Raw genomic sequence first — 23,253 nt, 5'->3', positions numbered from 1 at the left:
AATGCAGGTCTTGAGTTTTGCTTTGTTGTATATTGAAAAAAGTCCCCATTTAATTGGAAAACTTCACGTGAACAAATGTGATCCAAGTGCTGTTTTGTGGTGCAAGTCTTTAAGGTATTACAAATCCCAAAGCAGTAGCTAAAGTAGGTTTATATAGTAGCAAAATTTTAACGCTTACAGGTATTAGCCCTGGTAGTAGTCTCTGCCAGCTGTCCATTTCAAGTCAGTGCATCCTTTTCTCAGTGTTGCAGTTAAAATAGAGGTGAAGTTCAACATTGTGCATTTATAAAGAAAACAGGGTTTTAAAATACCTTTTAGGCAGTCCTAACTCATATGTTTTTAGTCTGGCAGACCTGATGCCTCAAGTAAAGGTGCAAGCTGTGGAAACTGTTGAAGGTTGTACACATGAGGTGAGTGCAGTGAAAATGCAGATGAAAAGGTTTGGCTTGTTTTATTATGTGTATTACTCCCAGTATAATAATACTGTTTATTGTGCTTGTATTTACTATGTCATAGAATCATAGAATGATTTCAGTTGAAAAAGACCTCTAAGATCATCGAGTCCAACTGCAAACCTAACACTGCCAAGTCCCACTAAACCATGTCCCTAAGTGCCACCTCTACATGTCTTTTAAATACCTCCAGGGATGGTGACTCCACTACTTCCCTGGGCAGCCTGTTCCAATGCTTGATGACCCTTTCAGTGAAGAAAATTTTCCTAACATCCAACATAAACCTCCCCTGTGGCAACTTGAGGCCATTTCCTCTCATTCTATCACTGTTAGCTGGGATAGAAGACCAACAGCTACCTCACTACAACCTCCTTTCAGGCAGTTGTAGAGAGCAATAAGGTCTCCCCTCAGCCTCCTCTTTTCCAGGCTAAACAACTCCAGTTCCCTCAGCTGCTCCCCATCAGACTTGTGCTCCAGGCCCTTCACCACCTTTGTTACCCTCCTCTGGACACGCTCCAGCAGCTCAATGTCCTTCTTTTAGTGAGGGGCCCAAAACTGAACACAGTGCTCGAGGTGCAGCCTCACCAGTGCCAAGTACAGGGGGATGATCACTTCCCTAGTCCTGCTGGCCACGTTATTTCTGATACAAGCCAGGATGCTCGTGGTGTTCTTGGCCACCTGGGCACACTGCTGGCTCATGTTCAGCTGTCTGTTGACCAACGCCTCCAGGTCTTTTTCCACCGGGCAGCTTTCCAGCCACTGGTCCCCAAGTCTAGCATTGCATGAGGTTGTTTTGACCCAAGTGCAGGACCTGGCACTGAGTCTTGTTGAACTTCATACAACTGGGCTCAGCCCATCAATCCAGCTTGTCCAGATCCCTCTGTAGAGCCTTCCTACTCTCAAGCAGATACATTATTTCATATTATATTTAAGGTAGAACAGACTTGTAAAGAGTTTGTGGTCTGTATCTGTCATCAAGCATGCACAAAATGCACTTGAAAAATTAATAGGGTATCTTACCAGAAGTAGTTTGAGTGATACTTGCAGTAAAATCAGTGATTGTGAAAGACTTGATGATAATGTTAATAGGTTTATATATTTGAAAGGTACCGAGCGCATTCTGAGTACTGTTGTTGAGGGGGAAAACCTACTGGTTGTTAAAATAGGTCTGTGTTCATAATGCAATCTAAGTGTGCAGCAGTGCATTGAAATATTTTGCCATTCTGATTCAAGAATGAAAGGCTTTCTTGTAAGGCTGATTACTGTTGAAAATTACATTTTGGTAAAAAGGGAAAAAAGGGTTTTTTATGTAAAAGCAAAATAATGAAAACTGTCCATTTTCAATATGTGTTAATAGACATAAATACAATTTAAAATATGAAAAATCAGAAATATTAATGCTGATTTTTTATTAAAATCATCTTTCATCCAAACATGATTGTCAGAAAGAGTTTCTATAAGACTTTAATATATTTATTTTAACTTCCTTGTACTTTTATGCTCACTTTCTTTTCTGTGCTGTCTTCCTGAACTAGCTTGGGTTAATTTGGGTCACATTCAAGGACCCTGTGTGATTAGATGTTTGTAATGAAGGAAGTGTATACACAGTTGATGATACAGGTTTTAAAGCCCATGCATCTGTACAATCTTTGTTGTCTTGAGATGTCTGGTAGAGCTTTACTATCACTTAGTAACTGAAGAGAGCTTGAATATTTAGTATGAATGAATGTTAGGTATTGGTCAGGAACAGGAACTTTACCTGGATAAATACATTGTCCTTGGAAAGGGAGTGTTGTCAGTGTGAGCTGAGTAATTGCTTGTAGCATCCATTGGCCAGAAGACAGGACTGTGTCTTGGCCTGAAGAGCTAATGTTCCAAGGTAGGTGAAGCAGAAGTATTTATTTCACACAAGACAGTAGGGAGTATCAGAGAAGTGAGAGAAGGAGCATTGTTGGGGCAGGAGGACAGAGATACTGGTTGCAAAACTCTTGAGGGAACGGAAGAATTGATGCACGAGCTCATAGAAACCTGATAATAGAAATTCAAATTAGCTTTCATGCACTCTACGTCTCCTGCCCCAGCTCTTCATAGCTAGCTTCGCTGGAGTGGACATAGAGAATTCTGCAACTGTTTTTATTTAAAATGTATTTTATAGGTTGCACTTCCAGCAGATGAAGACTTCACAGGTCTAAAGCCAAGAACTGGAAAAGCTGCAAAAGTATGTGGTAAATTGCATTATTTTTTTTTTTTTTGCATATGCTTTAAACAGTAGATGAGGGTAGAGGGAAAAAAGATGCACTTTGTCAGTAAGGCTTGGAAAAGAGCATCTGAAAGGATGGCCCATCCTAAATAAGATTGGTGTTTCTATATTTTAAATTTGGTAGAGTAAAATGATGTGGTTGAAAGGGATGGATAGGCCATTGTGATTTCAATTGTATTCTACAACATCAGGCGATGACTACAGTTATACGCTGTAGTTTCTCTTCCTAAATTAGTAAATTAGAGAAAATTCAGTCATCGGGGCAAGATTTTTATTTGATATGATGATACATAAGCAAAGATCTTAGGTGTGGAATCATGTAAACACAAAGTCATTGCAAAATACTGGATTAAGATCAGTTGAAGTTACAGATATCTGCAGAATTTAATTTCTGCCTGTAATTTGCACAGTAGATCAGTCACAACATTAATTAGATGTGAGTAACAGCCTGTGTTAAACTTAAGCAATGTTTTTACTTGCTTTCTTTTTAGGAATATCCATTTATTCTTGATGCCTTTCAGAGGGAAGCTATTCTTTGTGTAGATAATAACCAGTCTGTGTTAGTGTCGGCTCATACATCAGCTGGTAAAACTGTTTGTGCAGAGTAAGTAATCTTCTGACAGGCTCTAATAAGAGAATGGTGTGATGTTTGTCATGTCATTTTGTTTAACCATGAATAGCTGTTGTGTCTCGGTTTCTTGATACAAAATTTGTACCATCAGTGTTAGAATTGAATTGACTACTCTTGAATATAAAAATTACTTCTTTCATCTCGTTTAGTGGGTAGTGAAAGGCATAATTTGTGTTTAAACTTACCTTTGAATTTTAAACAATGTGGTTTTGTTGTGGTGTTATTGTATAGATTGAAACGACAGTTTCTACAGTACAGATTTGCATGAATTTAGAAATATACCTTTGTTTTCAAGCCCCTGGCTATAACTAATAAGGAGTTTCTTGAGTGTTTTCTTGACTTCATCAGAAACACTGGTTTGATTTAATTTGCGACTTGCTGTTTACCAGGCAAGAAGTGTTTAAAAGATAGCGTCTATTTTTTGTCAGGGTTTGGTCTGACAGTGGAATGGCTTTGCTGACCTGAGATGAGAAGTGAGATGTACTTGTACGTGTATTAGAGCATGGGTTCAAATAATAATAGTTTGTCATGAGACAGTGACAATTAGATTTTTAGGTTAAACTAGATGTCTTCTGATATCCTTAAAAATCAGCTAACTTGTTGCCAATGATTTGTCGCTCTCCAAAGAGGCACACATAGTTAAGTTAAGATTGCACTGAACTTAATAATCTAGATACGAAGTGCTTCATACCATTCTGAATTGCATATTTTATTTTATTTTTTGAAGCAGAAGATTAAAGTGTTATGCTCTGAATGTCTTCTGGACAACTTTAATATGTACACTGTTTGAATACAGGTATGCAATTGCCCTAGCTTTGAGGGAGAAACAGCGTGTGATATTTACAAGTCCAATTAAAGCTTTGAGTAATCAGAAGTACCGTGAGATGTATGAAGAATTTCAGGATGTTGGTTTGATGACTGGGGATGTCACCATTAATCCTACAGCTTCTTGTCTGGTAATGACAACTGAGGTAAGATCAGACATTAATTCTTGATCTGTCTGTATTTTCTTTTACCCTTTTTTGACTGTGAACATCTGATATTAAAAGATTAAAGTTATCATAGTAAGACCAATTAGGATAGAAAATGTTATCAAGTTCATTATGCCTCCCTTTAATCTTTCAACTTTTGGTTATTGGAAAGAGTTAAGTAAATTTCTGTGAATTTCTGGACTGTCAGTCAGGAACTTTCATTCTCACACAGAGAAAAGCAGAACTTAATTTTCTGAATGCTCAAGACACTGAGTTTTGTTTGGATAGATGTGAAGTACTGAAAGTCAGTCAGACTTACTGAATCGTGTAGAGTCAGTATTTTATTCTAGGGAAACAAACTAGGGAGAGGAAAATCACAGAGTGATAGTTGTGTGGTTCATGCTAGATGCTAATAATCCAGCAGTATACAGCTTTTCATCTTTGGTAACAAAGTACTGTTGGCACAGATTTGTCATACTTCTGTTGTAGAAATCTGTCCAGCCATGAGTTGGAATTTTCCTCTTTCTGTCTTTACCTTGAAGGAGTAAAGAGTCTTATGGAGAAGACTCTAGGAGGGCAAGATTGAGGTGGAGAGTCAAGATGACTTGATTTCTGACAAAAGATTTCCTTTTAATCACAGAGAGGTTATCTATGAGGACAAGGAAAGAAGGTGGCTTGGCAGAGGCATATCTGTAGACCTGTAACAAATAGGCTGCCCTGTAGAGGCTGGGAGAAAAACAATGGGTTTTGTTTCATGTTCCTTCACTGTTCGTGCAGGGACACCAGTTCATCTCATACCATGAGATTTGTTAGATTGGAATCAACTTGGAAAGCATCTCACAGCCAATCTTTGAAAGCTTTTAAGTTTTATGCAAAATAGGATTTCATATTGCCATGTAAATGTGAACGATAAATTCTGGCAGTTTCTTGTTGACATATCTGTAACATGTGGCTATTGTTATTTCAATCTCAGTTCTTTCTTTTAACCCTTCCAGATTTTGAGGAGTATGCTCTACAGAGGTTCTGAGGTTATGCGCGAAGTTGCCTGGGTTATTTTTGATGAAATCCACTACATGAGAGATTCAGGTATCCTACATGTACAATTTTTCTTTTCATGAAATCTTTTTTTTTTTTCACCAAGAACAAAATTTTTTTCCTTTGAAGAATTAGATCTTTATTCTGTTTCTTAAAATCAGTCATCTTTGTACATAAATCAGTCAGAATTTGTATTCTACTGAATGTATTTAGGATAGTTATTGTGTGTCGCAGTCTGCATTTTCTTTGCCAAGGCAAAAGCCACTTCGAAGGCATTCAATATACCCTATTTGTGTAGTGGAGGCTTTTTTTTAGTTTTTGTTTTATTTTGGCTTTAAGCATATTGTTCTTTGGCTTCAGAGCTGAAAAATAGGCTTTAATCTCATGAATTTCCCATATGACTTCCATTTTCAGAACGTGGTGTGGTTTGGGAAGAGACAATTATTTTGCTCCCTGACAATGTTCATTACGTGTTCCTTTCTGCAACTATTCCAAATGCCCGTCAGTTTGCTGAATGGATCTGCCATCTTCACAAACAGGTAATGTTTCTGATGTACTATACCTCCATCCTTGTTGTCTTGTGGCATAATACTGTCTCTTTGGTTGATAAGAACTGAAACTTTGCACGTCTTTTTAGTCATCTTCTTATTGCTTATAAACTATGATGTACATCATTTCTAGCTTCTCTGGTTGTACTTCTAGCTTTTCCTATACTGACCACTGGTTCTACATAGCAGCATTAAAGCTGTTTCTTCAAAGCTTGTTTTCCACACTTCTTTAGACACCAGCTTGATTTCTACAAACATTCTGAATTGTGAAACACAATGAACGTACAAGGGTTTTCAGAGGGCTGATAGACAAGGTTATTTGGAGAATTTGTTTGAAGAGCTCTGTAAAAAGGCCTTGGGGAAATCAAAAGTAAATCATAAATCCGTAGGAAATACTATATATGCATGCAAACAAACTGCGAAGAGAGGAATGTAAGAAATCTATCCTGTCCTGTAACCACTAGGTTTGTTTTATTCTGTTTTTTTAAGAGATGCTTTTGCAGTGAAGAATCTGGGAATTAGAATTAAGGAAGTTAATATCCACAAGAGGCTGGTCTGATTTTAAAAATACCCTAGAGATTGATTTTTATGTTGTTTGTGAAGAAAAGAGTGTAGTATAAGAGGTGTCTATTTAAACTTGGCACAAAACCTTGTCTTTGTTTTGCAGAACATCAGACTGATTTTTTTTTTAAAGCAGATTTATGTAGTATTTAATGTTTTGAAGGAAGCGTTTTGTTTATTTTTTTTCCTGTGTAAGCTTTCTCCGTGCATTAAAACCTTAAATGTTTTTAAAAAATCTACTGTGTGCCTTTTTTAGGTGGTGTAAGAAATAACTGCAGGCTTTTTTACAAAATAGTTTTTCCTTTGGTTTTAAAAGGTGTTAGGATTTTGAGTCTGTATAATAACATAGAAAGCAGTATTACCTGTCCTTACTTTTTGTGTTCATGAGAAAGAATTTTTGTAGCCAACTTGTGTTCTTCTAAAGGATTTGCAAACTTTGATTTTCTTAAGAACGTCATTAATACAAAATCCATATTCGGGAAAGAAAATTTGGTATCTTAGTTTCTGTGAGTCTTACTTTCTGGCTTTTGGAAAGATATATTTTAGTAGTAACTGACTGGATTTTCCATCAAGCAAGTGTCTTTACAATACAATTAGAAACATCAAATGTGTATGCTGTTCTTTGTTTATAGCCTTGCCATGTGATTTACACCGACTATCGACCCACTCCACTGCAGCATTATATATTCCCAGCAGGAGGAGATGGACTCCATCTGGTTGTTGATGAAAATGTAAGGAATATTCAGTTTGTTTGAAAGATCTTTTTCCTTGCATATCAGTCATGAGCTTGATCTCTTACAAAATTTGGATTAGCTATACAAAGGATGTTTGTGTTAAAATGAGGTACGAATGGGTAATGGTGATCTCTGAATTGCTGTTAGATTTTTGAAGTGTTATAGAAGAGATTGGTTTTATTACCTAATGTCATGTAGTCAGCTGAGTAATAATTTAATTAAATGTCTTAAGTGCCTTCATCCTTTTCTAAAGTGCTTACTGCTTTCTCTAAATCTGCAAAATAGCTGATATTTCTTGTACTGTTCTGACTCAAAAGAAAACGTAGTAGCATTTAAATTTTACTTCAGTTGAGGGTGCAGAATTTTTTTGTATATTTAGGTGATTTTGAAGTAACGACTTTTTTAAAATTCATCATCACCTTACACAGCAGTAGCTAATGCCATAAACAGTAGTACTGCACTTGAAGCTGGGACTTCATTGGACAATGTGGTTTCATGTAGACATTCCTAAAAGTCAGGTTTTCTACTGTGTCATTCAGCAGGTCTAGTGTGGTTGGTGCTGTGGCGGATAGAACAATGAGCAATAGCTTCAGTGACACCACTGTAATTCTGAGCTATGACATTGACCTAGTAAATTCACTTGCTAGGTTATGCATTGTTTTTGTCATTCTGCCTGTAAATATGAGGTAATAGTACTGGCTATGAGAAGCGCTAAGTATTTTAAAGTGGGCTATGTAAGAAGTAATTGCTTACAAAGTTTGTATTTTATATCTAGGGAGACTTCAGAGAAGATAATTTTAATACAGCAATGCAAGTGCTTAGAGATGCAGGAGACTTGGCAAAAGGGGACCAGAAAGGCAGGAAAGGAGGAACAAAAGGTGAGTTTGAATCCCATTCTAAAGTAACTTTTTGTATAATACAACAAAGTTGTGTGCAAGTTGTGCTTGTGTCTCAATTTTTCCATAAGATACTTTTTTGCTAAAATTACATTTCAATTAATGTAATATCTCTGCAGGTCCTTCAAATGTTTTTAAGATTGTGAAGATGATCATGGAAAGGAATTTCCAACCTGTGATTATTTTCAGCTTCAGTAAGAAAGACTGCGAAGCCTATGCACTTCAAATGACAAAGTTAGATTTCAATACAGGTACAGATAAATAAAATTTGGTTTTATTCACAATTGTAGTTTAATGTGAAGTGTTGCTCTGGTTAGATATTTCTGTTTCCCGTGGGACTTTTTGTGTAAAAACAAGTGAAAAATAAGTATTGCTTTTTCATTGACTGTGCCGGTACATCAGGCTATTTTCAGTGGAAAACTGCTGGTGCACGAAGAGCACTTGGTCATCACGATGTTGAATTGTTCCTCTATTTTAAACTTAATTTCTTTCTCCAAAATCCTGTTCGCTGTAATAATAGCACAAGACTTCTTAGAAAATTCTATCTGTAATGGAAGAATTCTGATCATAACAAATATATTTCCCAAAATTTTCATGTTATGTCCGTTAGAAAAATGGGTATTCTCTCAAAGTCAAAACAACTGTATAACAAACCACTAGACTATTCTTTCTCAACTATTCAGTCCAGTTTTGTTTCCTTCCTCCCCCTTCTCCTGAAAGAAAAACCCAAAAGGTAAACAAAGATTGGAAAATAAGTTTAAGTTCATCACTTCTTGGAAATGTTAAGAGTTGTAACAAAAATAGGGAATTCATTGTAAATCAACGTATTATTTCATGTTTATGAACTGTTCAGGATTCTTGCTTGCTTACTTGCTCCAGTCTTTGCATATTCTGGTTCAGTGTTGAAAATAATGGAGCTCTTTCTGTCAGAAAATGTAAGGGTATGCCCAAGTGCAGAGATACATTTTTGTTTTCTTCAGTCATAGCTTTGAATATATATTCTTGATATTTGTGTTGTTTATGTAGAAAGGGTGTAAACTTTGAGAATTAACAGGGAAGAGGAAGACCCTCCATGTCCATGTAGACAGGGACTAGTAGGTAGAAGAGAAACGGAGAGATTTGTGAAAAGACAGAAAGTACATAAGACTGAGAAATCCCACACTTGGAAATAGCTGAAATTTGGATTATTCTGCCAGGTTTGTTCTGTTTTCCCTGAGCATCTGCTTCTGGTTACTGTTAGGCTCCTTCAGGGTCACATTCAAGTCTTGATCGTCTGACCCGATGTGGGTGGTTTTGTGTAGACTTCACGATCTTCCACGCTGGTTTTGTTGTAAACTTTTGTAAATATTAGAATGTGGTAATTATTTATTTACATATGGTATTAACCTTCTAGATTTTGTAATAACTTACAAATTGGCTTCTTAGATGAAGAAAAAAAGATGGTTGAAGAAGTGTTCAATAATGCAATTGATTGCCTGTCAGATGAAGACAAAAAGCTTCCTCAGGTAAGTGTAGATTGAATAGGGATAGCTGCAGCTCTCCCTGTGTTCTGCAACATTTGAGGCTGTGAGTCTTTTGTAATGGGTACAGAAATCATAAACTGGATATTCTCATTCATCTCCCTGGGTTTTAATATCTCTTGCATTGCTCCTTGGCATTGTGAAATAGGACTCAGTGATAAGGATTCCTTGCAGTTGTGATTCCAGCAAATGACATATGCCATTAACCATGGAGTTCCTACCCTGCGTTTCATTTTTTTCCACTTATGTTTTAAAGTAAACATAAGGGCTTATAAAGAATTATATCTGGATTAAAAGTATCTGGAAATAGTTGGAATGAGAGTGCACTACGCATTTTATCAGATATTGTACCTTTCAAAAAGTTGAATTGATACATCTGCATTCTAATTTACTGTATAGTGACTAAGCATAGTGACTGTCTTTACAGTGGAAAAATACAAGCTTCTAAATGGACAGAATGTTACAGGAGTCAGTACTTTTGTAACAGATACTAAAACTGTAATTTCTTTCTATTCCCTTCTTTATTTGTGTCTATCATTTCTTAATGTAGTGATCTTTATTGTAAGCATGGCAATTTCTTCTGGAAAAAAACAACCATTTAATTTTTGGCCATGTCTGCTTGCTTTAGATTGCACATACTTGTTCCGTTTGTGAACTCGAGAAAAACAGAAAATAGGAATCCAATATATAACATGTTTTGTGTTGGTTTTTTAATAAACTTATAGCAGTGGTATTATATAAAAGTAATCAGTTTTGGTCTCTGTGGACAATGATGCCTCAAAAGTGTATTCTCAGAATTAGGTTTGGGTGGTAACCAAGTGTTAATAGATTGTTAATGAGAATCTTTGCTTTCAAAGAAAAAAACAGAGACAAAGCTAAGTTTATGTAGATTCTTGTTGGAAGTATAATGTTTTTAGAATTTAAGAGATTAATTCAGTTGTTTACAGCCTGAACTTCCTTGTATGGCTCTCATAGATGCTGAACTCACTGTTTTAAAGTGCATAACAGTAAGTGAAATTGCTGCAGTTAAAATTGAAACAACGTATCTCGTGCATACCAGGATCACTATTTCCAAAAATTATTTTAAATGTGGCAATTTTTTTTTAATAGAGGCAAATTTAAATACGAACTGCATATGTAAATTAGGGCATAGCTTCATAGTTGGCCTAACCCAATTTAAGACGAGTCTACTGAAAAGCTTAGCCTCTGGCTTTGCCCTTTGTATCATTCTTAGTTCTAGCTGGAAAATAACATTGAAGGGGTATTTATTATATTTGAAATCAGGAAATAGTGAATTACATGAACACGAAGGGCAGTGTTGAGGTTTTTCATACAGATTTTATTTTTTAGCAGTGAGTAATAGAACTTATTTACTGGTCTTTATATGTTTCTTTGCAGGTTGAGCATGTACTTCCTCTTCTGAAGCGAGGAATTGGTATCCATCATGGTGGTCTGCTTCCTATCTTAAAAGAAACCATAGAAATTCTTTTCTCTGAGGGCCTGATAAAGGTGTATATTTCATGTCCATATTTAGGTTTTTTTTCATTGTGAATACACAGTCAGTCTTCGTGAAAAAACGGGAAGTGTGTCTCAGCTCAGAATGTATGCTAGTGTTATAGTGGAGATCTGTTCTTTGGCTGAAAAAGGTGGAGGACTCATTGCACATGCCAAACTGAAAAATGCTTTGTGTTTTCAGTGTGATTCTATGCAGGAAGCATAAGGCTTAGTACTTACCAAAAACTTACTTTGAACATTGTGTGGGCCATTAAGTAGGCAATTTTAAAAAGAGCTGCACACATATAAAGGGAAGAGCTCTGTTCTGTGGATCTACGTATTTGGTTCTACAAATGCACAGAGCTCTTCTGGAAGCCTGAGGCTGTTCCAGTGGCACATGTTAATTGGTGTAATTGGTTACAGCTTCTTTCCCTTGAGAAATGCAAATATTTACATGAGTATCTCCATCTTTATCTGAAAAAACGTATCTTGAAGCTGGTGGGTTTTTTTCCCCTCTATAAGGAAAAGTTCGTAGCCTTTGATACTTTACCTTAGATGTCTTATGTTAGTGCACAATTACAACTCTAGTTTTAAGTGTTCCAGATTTTATTATAAAGTATTTAAACTTACAAAATCTAGCTTTAGTATTTTCTTCAACTGTTTTATGATATATTTTGCTCCTATAAATGACTGTAGACGTTTACCAAGTTGTTGGTTGCCCTGAGGGACACACATTCAGAAAAACCTAATTTTAGATGAAAGTTGTGGAGTTTTTTGCAAAGCTAACTGTTGTTTTCTTCTTGGAAACTTTGAATGTGGAAAGTAACTGTTATTTTTAATTGATATAATTTGTACCACCTTGTGTTTTCTTTTGGAGTATTTCACATGGTCCCATCTAAATAGTTTTCATGTTTTCCCAGAGGAAATAAGGGAGTCGGGGAAAATAATGGTTTTGATCCAGTTTTCAAATATTGAATGTGCCTATGTTCCTATGTTGACTGTACATAAGTAGTAAAATCTGGAGAGGTTTTGTGTAGCAATCTCTGACTATTTGCATGTTTGCTTAAGAGCCTTTGTTTTTGCTTGCTTAACTTTAGTCTGTTTATTTAGGCTTTATTTGCAACAGAGACTTTTGCCATGGGGATTAATATGCCAGCCAGGACTGTGCTATTTACGAGTGCCAGCAAATTTGACGGAAAAGATTTCCGATGGGTAAGTGAAAAACAGATTCTGTAGAATAACTCAATTGCATATTTAAACCTTACTAGGATTAAATTTACTCTTGACGTATCCAATTCAATGTAGTAGCAAGTATTTTTTTTGTTCAAAAATCTTTCTTTGTTCACTAATCCATTTACAATTAGTGTACAAATTCCTGAAGACAAGATTCCTCAGATTATGCATGAGATTATTATTTTTATAGATACAGCAGAAGGGCATCAAACACAGGTTAGCCGTGGGTTAGACTAAGACTTCTGCACAACTTTTCCAAAACTGTGAGACCCAAGTGTTTTCTTCTGTGTCAGCGGAATGTGGAGAAAAGTGGGCTCAGTATCATACCATAATGTTCACTACATTTAGGTTTTGACAAAGCCAAGGAAAGAGATCATTTACCTTAGGAGGGTATTGGTTGTTCTGTTATAGCAGAGTATTTTGGGAAGCTCACAGAAAGAGAAATGTGTGGAGGGAGAGACACATTCTTAAACAGCTGCAAAACAATTTAAAAGTTTTAAACATTAAAACCAGGTATTTAATTCACATGTAAATAATGACAAGGGTATACAAGTCATCACAGCAAAACTTATTAAGTAGGTGCCATGGTTCATCTTTCAGAGATGGGAAAATTGCAGTAAACAGGGCAAGTGACTTGACATGTTTACTTCATAATGCACATCTCTTCAGTCTTAGTTTGGGCTGTGCAGTTCCACGATTCATTCAGTCTGGTTGCATGTCCTTAAGGTACATGTGAGAACTAGCTACCTTTGAGGTATCAGGTATGTGGAACTCCTGCTTTTAAAATGATTTAGCACAGTTTCCTGAAGTACTTTTTGAGATCTGACTTAAAGTGAAACTCGGGAAGTTGTTGGGAATTCAAGTTCCACAGATGACAAAAAACCGTGTTTTATAACTTTCTGAGACATAGGGAACCAGTTACAGCTGGCTGTTATCCATGTCCCAGTTCCTTATAACCTCTTCAATTTCATGGTTAGTAGGCACAGAAATACTGCTGTTGCTGGGTATCAGTTATTTTAATGTTACATTTGAATCATTTGAATGAAATGAGACATTATTTGAAGATGGTGAAGATGCGTTATCAGTATGTTGAAAATGCATTAGATTTTAATAATCTCCACCATGCCCAGCAACCTTCCGTCACATAGGACGTTAGTAAAATGTTTTTTGTGCTTACTAAAATGAGGCACTGTGTTATGGAAATCGGTGGAGCTCTGGGAGCATTAGTTAACTTATGCTGGTGACATACATTATTTTAGTTGTGGATTTATCTTTGTAGCTTAGTGGTCAATTGCAAGTAATAAATTCAATCTGTGAAAAGTTCATGTCTTAGATAACTCTCCTTTGGTAATTTTTATACATCATGGTCGTTTACGGTATAATTGTAAATAGCACTCTGTATGTTCTTGCTATTTTTCTAATGTTTGTTGATTATTTTTTTTTCCCTCATTTTATCCTAGATATCCTCAGGTGAATACATTCAAATGTCAGGTCGTGCAGGACGCCGAGGTATGGATGACAGAGGAATAGTTATTCTTATGGTGGATGAAAAAATGAGTCCAACAATTGGCAAGCAGCTTTTGAAGGTAGGAGGGAAGTTAACTTTTTATTTTTATCCTCCCCACTAAGTTTGTTCTCATTTGAATAATGTAGCATGTAAAATTACACATGTAGAACAGGTGCGTGCAGGTAGGAGATGACAACTCCTAAGAAGAGTGTGGACTTTCACTGAGTTTTCATTAAAGCTGGAGTTTCTGTTGTGAAACAAAATTAGAAGACTAACATCATCTTTCTCGGTATAAAAGGGATCTTAGGCAGGAGAGGTAGAATTATATCCTGTTTTCTAGTGATATCACTACTACTGCAGTATCCTGTTTGTTTCTTGCTGAACAGAGTCGGTTAAAAGATATGGCTGAACTAGAAAAGGTTTGCTGAACTTTCACAAGAATTGTTAAAGGCTTCATTCTGTGGTGAAGTAAAACTTTGTTAATGGACTTCTCAGTGTAATAGACAAACTTGACAAAGTCATGCAAAAAATGAAGTACATATGATAAATAAGAGTGAGATGGATGTCAGTAAGCTAAAATTAACTATGGAGAAATTGATAGTGCTTGTAGGAAACTTTGAGGTTTGGAAATCAAGAGGTTGAGAAAAACACTTGTGGTTGAGATGGGCATTAGATTATAGGGCTTCCCTGGACTGTAATGAAAGTTGTTACAGATTATTACAATGATATTCTCTTGCTTTATAATTTGAATGTGAAAAATTGCACTCACTACATTTCTATTTAAATTCCATGGCAGAAATAACCTTAATGAAGTATAATATTCTGTTGTGTGTGTGTTGCCTGTCTTAGGCTGCTTACATTACTTGTGCACACATGTTAAAATTGAAAACGTGGGGAGTTCCTCTGCACGCTGTTCAGGAGCTTGTAGCTTTGGTACAAATAGCAGATCATTTGTGTTAAAATGGCACTTAGAGTATTATTAGAGTTTCTATAAATTGTGGGAATCATCTTAAGTCAGCTTCAGTGTATGTTAATAAAAAGCACGTATTTGTTGCCAAAAAACCAGAGATGCCAATATTTCTCTATTTTGTTCAGACAAACGAAGAACAAGGGAAAAATGCGTACCTTGGTGATGTTAGTTATGCAGATGTGGATTCTTTGTTGTGTGTCTTGCTCTGTCAGTGCTAGCTGTTAATTCGTAATAAATGTATACATTAGGTCACTGTTATACAGAGGTAGTGTTTACCTTCTTAAAGTCAGCATTTTCATGACTGTTACATTATGGCCAACTAACCAGAAATTAGTAAAATAAGACATTTCAAAAATATCAGAACTCATTTATGTATGGTAACATTAGGTTTTTAATTTATTTCTTAGTCTTGATTTGATATGTATTTTCTCAGTGGTGTGGACATACATTTATTTGTTCATTTGCACACTTAACGCATGTGTACATCTCTGAGATGTATGAAGACAAAGTATTTTAACTTGATTTTTACGAGTTTTTAAGACTATTTTAAATAGTAGGTGTAATTTTGTGGAATACTTACTTAAATAAAGGCTTTATACCTTTGTACTTCCACAGCTAAAAAATTAAACAGCAGGAGGTACAAATGAGAGAAGAAAAAGTCACTCCTTATAAACAGCATTAATTTTGTGTGCTTGTAGTCTGTAGTTTATAAAGAATATCCCCCAAAAGTTAATTTATAGTAAATAATTGTAAATAGCTTAAGAAAAATTGGTATTTCAATTACTTATCTTCAGACTTTACGAATTTACTCTATAAGCTCAACCATTCAGAATGTGGTTTTTTTAAGTTTGTAAGTTCAGTAGTTTGAGAAGTGTAGAACTCAGTCTGCATTAATTAAGATGAAAAAAGGAAATAGTAGGTCACTTACATTTTTTTGATACTGTCTATTTTTTTGTCTAGATTGTAAGGAAGTAATAAAGAAAATTTCCTTCATTGAAACTGTAAGCCCTTCCTTTTTTTTTTTCCTTTTGAATTACAAGGAAACAAAAGGGAGAAATAATGGCAACATTTTTGCTTTCTATATTATCTTTTGGTTCTTCTCCACTGATCTAAATAAAGTAATGTATTTCATTCATTTTTCACACTACTTCACTTGTGAGCCAAGACTGAATTCAAGATTCCTTTGAAAAAGATCAGAAGGGGCTATAAGGAAGGTATTGATGCTTACCTAGCTTCTGTAGCTATTCAGCCAATTGCTGAAAAGGCAGCAAAAGTAATGTTTTGTGAGATGAGGAGTAAAACTTAAAAAAATACTTCTTATTTTCATTTTTAAATACAAATCACTTAGAGAAAATTTCATGTCAGAACAGGCCAAGAATGTATACAGACTAACATTTTATCAGCATTCACATATTTGGTATTCATCATTAAACGTGTCTAAATTAGGTTTTACTTACTGACTGACACTGTTTGGCTGTAGTAAGATCATGATGATGTCTTGCAGTAGTATTTTGCTGCCATGTTAAGTATTGTGGATTTGCTCCAGGATAAGCTAAAGATTTCTAGGGAAAACTTCAGAAGAAATAAATTAGCTATATTGAGAATGATAGGACATTTACATAGGACGTTTTTATCATAACTCTTCAAACCTAATGCATGTCTGATCAAAATAATTTCCTGAATACTAGAGCAAAACATCTAGGAATAATGTTATCAGCTGCCTAATGCTGCGATCAGTGAAGTGAGAGCTCTGAGTATGTATCAGTACCAGCAGTATTGCTGCAGCTGTCCTGTTTGGCTGTGGCACTGTTCATTGCAACATTGTGTACAGTACTTCAAACTTAAATTCAAAGTTCAAATCTTAGATGGAGCTCTTACGAGGGATTTTTATAAATATTTCTTAAACTCAGTAACGAACATTGTCTTCTGCAGTGTAACTAGTTTTTTAAATTTCTCATTGCATTTCTTTGACCACTGAATATTTAGTAAAGTGGTGACTTGCACAAAGCTGTAAAACTAAATGATTACAATGCTGTTGGATAACTTATAACTGTAAATTATAGTTTTACGTTTACATAATGCTAAGAAATATTTGATGGGAATTTTTAAAAATTTTGTTTCCTTAATTAAAATCTTTAGCTACAGTGTGTTAGTTTAGGTAGGAAGTGGAAAGCTTCTCATTGATGCGAGATGGCCTTTGAAACCAGAGCAGCATCCTCTCTAGTTGGAATTCGGCCATGTTACAAGCATGTATTCCTACAGAGTCAATTGAGTTACTGAACAGTGGTGATCTGTTATGTCTCTAAAATACAAAAATCTTAAGCTAATTACATTACAGAAATGAATGATTGTATAATGAAAGAAAATATGCTAATGTAAGTAGGTATTTTAGCCTTGAATTTAAGTGTATCAGTTCTTTGCATCTACTTACTCCTTCACAGGAGAAGTTAGATGGTCTGAAAAATCAAAAGAAAACATTCATCTAGCCAGATAAAATGTGTCGTATTATGCCTTCCTGGTCATTTGCATATAGAACATAATGTGCCCTAATGCCAAGCGGTAGGAGATACTCCACTAGCTACATCTGGCTCCTTGGCAGGACCTTTATTTATTAGAGTTGGCAGTACTGTGCTTATTTGGCCTGTATGCTGCTATTAGAAATCTGTCTGGTCTTTTTGTATTTTATTTTAACTCTTAGGTTGTTTTATTATACAAGGCGAATGAACAGGACAGGAATTCAGATGGTTTATTACTATTCTCTTTGACTTCCTGCCCATTTGCACAGCTGTCTCATTTGACCACTGTGCAGTTGTTGGAAAGTTTCTTAATCTTGAAAGGGCAAGTTACCACTCCCTTACAAATAAGGCAGCATCATTAGGTATTTTGTGGTTTAATCACCTGTATATATCACAGATGACTTTCCTTTCAGACTCCAAGTACCAAGAAAATTCTGTTCAGCATGAAAAACAGTATTTACCCAAAAATAAATAAGTTTATGCTGATCGGGAATAAATGTAAGATGGAAAGGGTGAGAAGGTGATGAGAAGGCTCAGTTGCTAGAAGAGGAGGTTACTGGAATAGGAGCTATCTGATAAAATTGCTGGAATTTAGTACTTATGCATAAGCATAGCTACCTGTCTGCAAAAGTAATTAATAATAAGCCTTGGGCATGAGTGTAATTTTGTGTGGATTTATAGAATCATAGAATCGTTATGGTTGGAAGAGACCTCAAAGATCACCAACCATTTCTCACATAGAAAGTGTAACAAGCAACTAAGACTCTTGCCTGGGTCATGAGAAATGCCATAGTTATGTAACACTATAAAAAACTGTGACAAATCAGAATTCAGCAAAAACAATGGTTAATGTGTATGAAAGAAGTACCGTTCTATGTAGAAGCAGTTCACTTAAGCTCTGTGAGTTTGCTTGTTGCTTCTTTTGGCTTGTCTGTTATTGACTGATAGGCCATGGATCTGTTCCTGTACTAGTTTTTCTGTGTTTTAAAATAAATATGGGTGTGTATGCTCTTGAATTGGGTTGAAAAATTGTAAAATTTATAAGAATTACCTAATGTAAAAGTATAGATTCTGTTGTTTGAGTGGTTGGGGGTTTGGATACTTTTTTGTTGTTAGGTAAGTTTAGGGTAGTCCAAAACTCTTGTTAGTCTTTGTTACCCTTTAAAATACCCATATACGTTTACATCATACTCTTGAAATTATGTGTGTGTTTTTGTTAAATGATGTCCTTTGACTAATATATAGAAAACCCTTCCATTGAATGGGAATTTTTTTTTTTGGTGGCAAGATTTATTCTGTTACATTGAATTCTCATTTTACTTTTACAAACTGTACAGGCAGAAAAAGAAAAACCAAGCCTCAAGATTTGAGAAATTTACCAAAACCTAGTTTGGGAGACAAATAGACTTCAGCTGGAGGTTGGCACCAAGACTTGTTGGAAAAGCAGTTGCAAGATCGAAAGAAATAGATTGTCGCTAGTAGTTTGAGGACAGTGTAATGTTCTTTCTAATCTGAAGTTGTGACATAGATGATGAAACAATGAAACAAACATTTTGGATACTTTATCAAAATCTAGATAAAAATTATTTTAAAGTGAAATTTTAATTTTTATTGTAAACTGCCGGACTTTCCTTGTTCTTATGAAGCTTGCACTGCAGAAATTTTCCAGGCTTCAATTCAGGAAGGTACTTTACTTCTAACCTTAATTTAAAATGTGCTTAAAGTCACCAAGATTTTAGCATGAAATCATGGAGAGAAATCAGCTGTTTTAAGGGAGAGTCAAATGCCATCATGAACAGGGTCATAGTTCTGTAGATAATTGTGCAAGCCAGTAGATAGAAAAGCACAGCAAATAGTTCTTCTTCCTGACATTTGCAACCAAAATGGGGGAAGATGGGGTGCATCAGATGGCATGTGAAATGGTTAGTCACTCTTGAACTTCACCTCAGGCTTTTCCAGAGCCGGTAGGAGTAAGCTAACTGGTATTATTTGTTAATTGTGGTTACTGCCTGTTAATACCACAAGTTACTTGAAGTTTTATTAGATCAGTCTCTGGAAATCAGTTCCCCCCAACTGACAGATTTTTGGGAAATTTTGTTTTACTTTGGTAAACTCATCACTACAAATATAAATGTGTTTTGACTGCTTAAGATAGATTTTTTTTTTTTTCTTTGCCGCCTTATTCCTAAAACAAAAAAGGTAAGTGTGAAATGAACAGAAGACAAAGTTCCTTTTTTAAATTTATTTTTGTGTTATTAGAAGTATGTAGTCTTTGCTAGGGCACACATTTCCTTTAATTTAAAACATACTGCATGTTTACTGAAATTGTAAATTGTCACAACTGACCCATGACTTACCTGATACCTGTAGCAGCAAATCTGAAACCAGTGAGTGTTGTGGATCTCAGCTAGCTTCTGTTTCAGCTGGCTTTTGGTTTATTTCCATTTCAGCTTTCTTTGAGTTCATGTGACACAGAAGGAGCAAAATTATTCTCTCAAATGTATTACACAAATACAGTGATAGTGTTACCAGACCAGCTCAAATCCAAAAGAATCATTGCACAGTATGGTGTTGAACACATTTGTGTTCTGTGCCGAGCAATTCATGTAGCAGTCCTACGATCCTGGTTTGGAGAGGGACAATTTTTAAATTTTTAAGTTAAAGTATGATATTTGTGTTATATGAAATATTTGTCATTTCAGATATTTGCTTGAGAGTTTAAATTTGCTTTATTAAATTGAGATGCCTTGGTACAAGTGTGTAGGGGTTTTTGTATATTTTTCTGTGTTCAGTTCAGAAAGAAGACAAAAGGCTTGGGGAAGAACAGAACTTGGAGTTACCAGCCTGAAGTAAAACTGACAATAGTTACAATGCTAGGAGCTACTGTATTAGAGAGTGTAAATGACTGAAAAGTACAGTCATTCAGAACTAACTTCAGATGGTGGTAGTTGCATGCAAGAGAAATTAAGATACATTTTTTTTCCTTTCAAGTCTCTTATTACAACTGGAGCATTTGTGGAACCTAAACCTGAGGTATTTTCATCGGCAAAGCCTGCTAAAGCAGTCTTTTGCCACCTACAGTGGCTTGTGTTTGTATTCCGTTTCTGAGGCAATGCAGTGAGCCAGATCGGTAATAAATCTGTGCTTAAAATAGCTGCTTACTGTTGTCTGTCAAAAATAACCCTGCAGAAGGGCATTTTATTGGCTTTGCAGTCATGCTAATGTAGCGCAGGATAATCCTGTTATCAGTATAACTACAAAGTCTTTTTTGATATTTCTGAGAGATCTGATTATTCATGTGGTAACTGTATCATTGATATGTGGAAAAATGTGTGCTATTCATTAATATTTCACTAAAGGTGTTTCTGTGTCTTAGAGATGTATCAAGCAGTCACTTGGATTTTTATTTTAAGAGGTTTTTAGAAATTCGTAACGGTGACTGCACAGACAGCTAAGTGTACTCATTTCCCCCTTACGAGGAAAAAAGTGAGAGACATTTTAAGTATCATCATGTGTTTTGTTCTGTGCTCTTGTAAAGAGGTTCTTTGTTTCCTTTTTGGAAACTCATTAATTCAGCTTATTTCTGGAAACGCTGATAAGCAAATGAAACTGTCAGTGGACCAAATGGCTTAAAATATGTCCTGTAGTGTATCTGATTTGTGTCATTATGAAGGATACTTCATTGTTGCTTTGCAAGTTGCCTCTTTCTGCTTTGTTAGCTTGTAATGTCCCTGTGAATTAGTTTCAGATGGTATTTGCCGTCTTGTGTTCCCTGTGAAAGCTTTATACATGTTTTCTGTGACAGGCTGGAGAGCAAGAAAGTTATGTGCAAAATTTGTTCCTCTCTGCATGGGAACAGTTTGGAAAATGTACGTATTTTTCTCCCACTATAAGAGAGAACAGAGAGAGTAACCCTTACCAAATGTAAGTCTTGGTCAACGCTATGTGCCATAATGCAGCAGTGACAGCTCTCACATCTCTGGTTAGACAAGGCTTCCAAGTCTAACAGTAATAAAAAATGTGAAAAAACCCTGTGAATATCAATTCCAGACATTAATCTTCCTCCTCCCCAATCTTTATATCTTTCTAGTTTATGTGGGCAAGAAATGGTAGGACTAGTAAATGCTGACTGCCCTGTTGGATGATCTGATTGTGTTAAGAAGAGACTCGGTTCTGAAATAGTTGGCAGTGTATAGCGGCTATAATTTTGAGATAGTTCTTGACTAAATTATTTCTGTTTATGGTCACATTCTTGATTTTTAACATCAGCTTAAACCAATCATTCTTTTACAACCCTTTTGAAAGGGTGCTACTGGTAAGTTCGCTTAAAATTTCTCAAGAAGTGAAGTGGTTGCAAGCGCACAAAGTAGGTCATTGATTTCTGAGAACTTTAGTTGGTATATCCAGACTGTTCTCATGTATGCGAGCAATTCTCACCCAAAGGGATAAAAAAAGCTTGCAAAATCATTCTGATTTTTTACAAATGTTCAGAAATAAATTGTTGCTACTGTCTGTTGAAGATTTGGGGTGGGGGGACTCCCCTCTGTGAAGGAGTGGGGAGGGGGATTACTTGCAGAAAGGAGACTGGAGAACTGGGATGGTAGTTCTTCAACAACAATGAAGTCATGGGCACAGTGTGTATTTGAAAGCAACCTCTTGAGGCCTATTCAAGGCAGTCTTTCTCATCAACTTTTGTTGCAGCTCTGATCAGTTAGGCTTTTGCCTAACTTCTTTGCCACTTCTGCATGAGTAGTTGGTGGTTTTTCCTTTCTCTAATGCGGAGCTTTTTCTCTGGAGACAAGGGTGATGCTTCCGCAGAGACTGAGAGAACTTGAGGCAGATGATTGCATACCCTAGCTTGTTGAAGTGAAGGTTGATGAATTGTGATGGGAGGATCTACGGTAAAGGGTGAGCTAAATGTCATGCCCATGCTTTAGAATACTTTTAAGAAAGTAAGAAAGAAAAGTAATCAGTGTGGGAGCTGGTGGCACAGGGTTTGAGCAGAGAAAGGAATTGCAAGAGGAGCAAACCATCATGGAGAAAATTTAAACTAAACTGATTTGCCTCTTACTGTATCTTAGCAGCAAGCAAAATCCAGGGTAGTTGAACAATTTATACTGTGTAAGCTCTTCGAGAGCAAGTTAGAAAAGAAAGGCCCACCTTTTCCATTTTCCTGTCAGTAATATCCCATCTTGCCTCCACGCCGTTCTTCCCTTCCCTCCACCATGTGTATCTGACAGGTGTCTTTAGGTAGCCACTAATTGTCTCTTCAATAATCAAACCTATCTTTATAATTTGCCAGAAAAGGCTGATTGTCTACTCATGTTTTGTGTGTATTTAGTATAGAAGAACAACTGTATTTTGCTAGAAGGTTTCCCAGTGCCCCTGCAAGATCCGTATGTTGCTACTAGGTAAATGAAGCAAGGGCATTCAGGTGATTACTGCCTGTTAGATGCGAGTCTGTTGATAGCCCAGGGTAGTCAATAGAGACTATTGCATGCTGCGGGATTCACTAGCTGTGCTGAAGGTGTAATACAGTAAAGCTACTATAGTTATATTTAATTTGGAGAAGTAAGAGTTCCAGTTTTCAGAAAAAAATAAGCTTCTTGGAACATGGATTTCAAATGTAGTGTTGCCTAGAGAACACTGAGAAAACAGGCATTTCTGAAATTGGAGAAAAATGTGTTTGTGAGATGAAGGAACAGGAACAATTCACAGTTTTTGCCAAAACAGGATTTGTATTTTAACTGCTTTGTGTTAATGGAATGATCTTATTTTCAAACTGTAAAATGCTCATCGTGTGTTTAAAATAAAAATTGCCACATCAGCAACTGGCTCAAATGCTGCCTTTCAAATAAGCCTGCTTTATATAATCTTTGAAATAGCTGTTTTTTTTAGTTTGTTTTTAAATCACTCCTTCACAGT

The 23,253-nt window shown here is 35.9% G+C and overlaps 1 protein-coding gene across 1 annotated transcript in view; it reads left to right on the top strand.

The window, feature by feature from the left end:
- The window catches only part of SKIV2L2 (superkiller viralicidic activity 2-like 2 (S. cerevisiae)), a 47,176-nt gene that overhangs the window by 1,980 nt on the left and 21,943 nt on the right, over window positions 1-23,253 (top strand). The window contains exons 3-15 of the mRNA XM_009694967.1: window positions 344-410; window positions 2,608-2,670; window positions 3,204-3,316; window positions 4,140-4,314; window positions 5,310-5,400; window positions 5,764-5,888; window positions 7,091-7,189; window positions 7,968-8,070; window positions 8,208-8,339; window positions 9,514-9,593; window positions 11,007-11,117; window positions 12,213-12,314; window positions 13,796-13,921. Coding sequence (XP_009693269.1) covers window positions 344-410; window positions 2,608-2,670; window positions 3,204-3,316; window positions 4,140-4,314; window positions 5,310-5,400; window positions 5,764-5,888; window positions 7,091-7,189; window positions 7,968-8,070; window positions 8,208-8,339; window positions 9,514-9,593; window positions 11,007-11,117; window positions 12,213-12,314; window positions 13,796-13,921 — 1,387 coding nt within the window. The remainder of the gene's footprint in view (window positions 1-343; window positions 411-2,607; window positions 2,671-3,203; window positions 3,317-4,139; window positions 4,315-5,309; window positions 5,401-5,763; window positions 5,889-7,090; window positions 7,190-7,967; window positions 8,071-8,207; window positions 8,340-9,513; window positions 9,594-11,006; window positions 11,118-12,212; window positions 12,315-13,795; window positions 13,922-23,253) is intronic.

The sequence above is a fragment of the Cariama cristata genome, unplaced genomic scaffold, assembly GCF_000690535.1.
Source record: "Cariama cristata isolate BGI_N322 unplaced genomic scaffold, ASM69053v1 scaffold682, whole genome shotgun sequence".
In the NCBI taxonomy this organism is placed as follows: Eukaryota; Metazoa; Chordata; class Aves; order Cariamiformes; family Cariamidae; genus Cariama; species Cariama cristata.
This window is presented reverse-complemented; position numbering and strand designations above follow the sequence as displayed.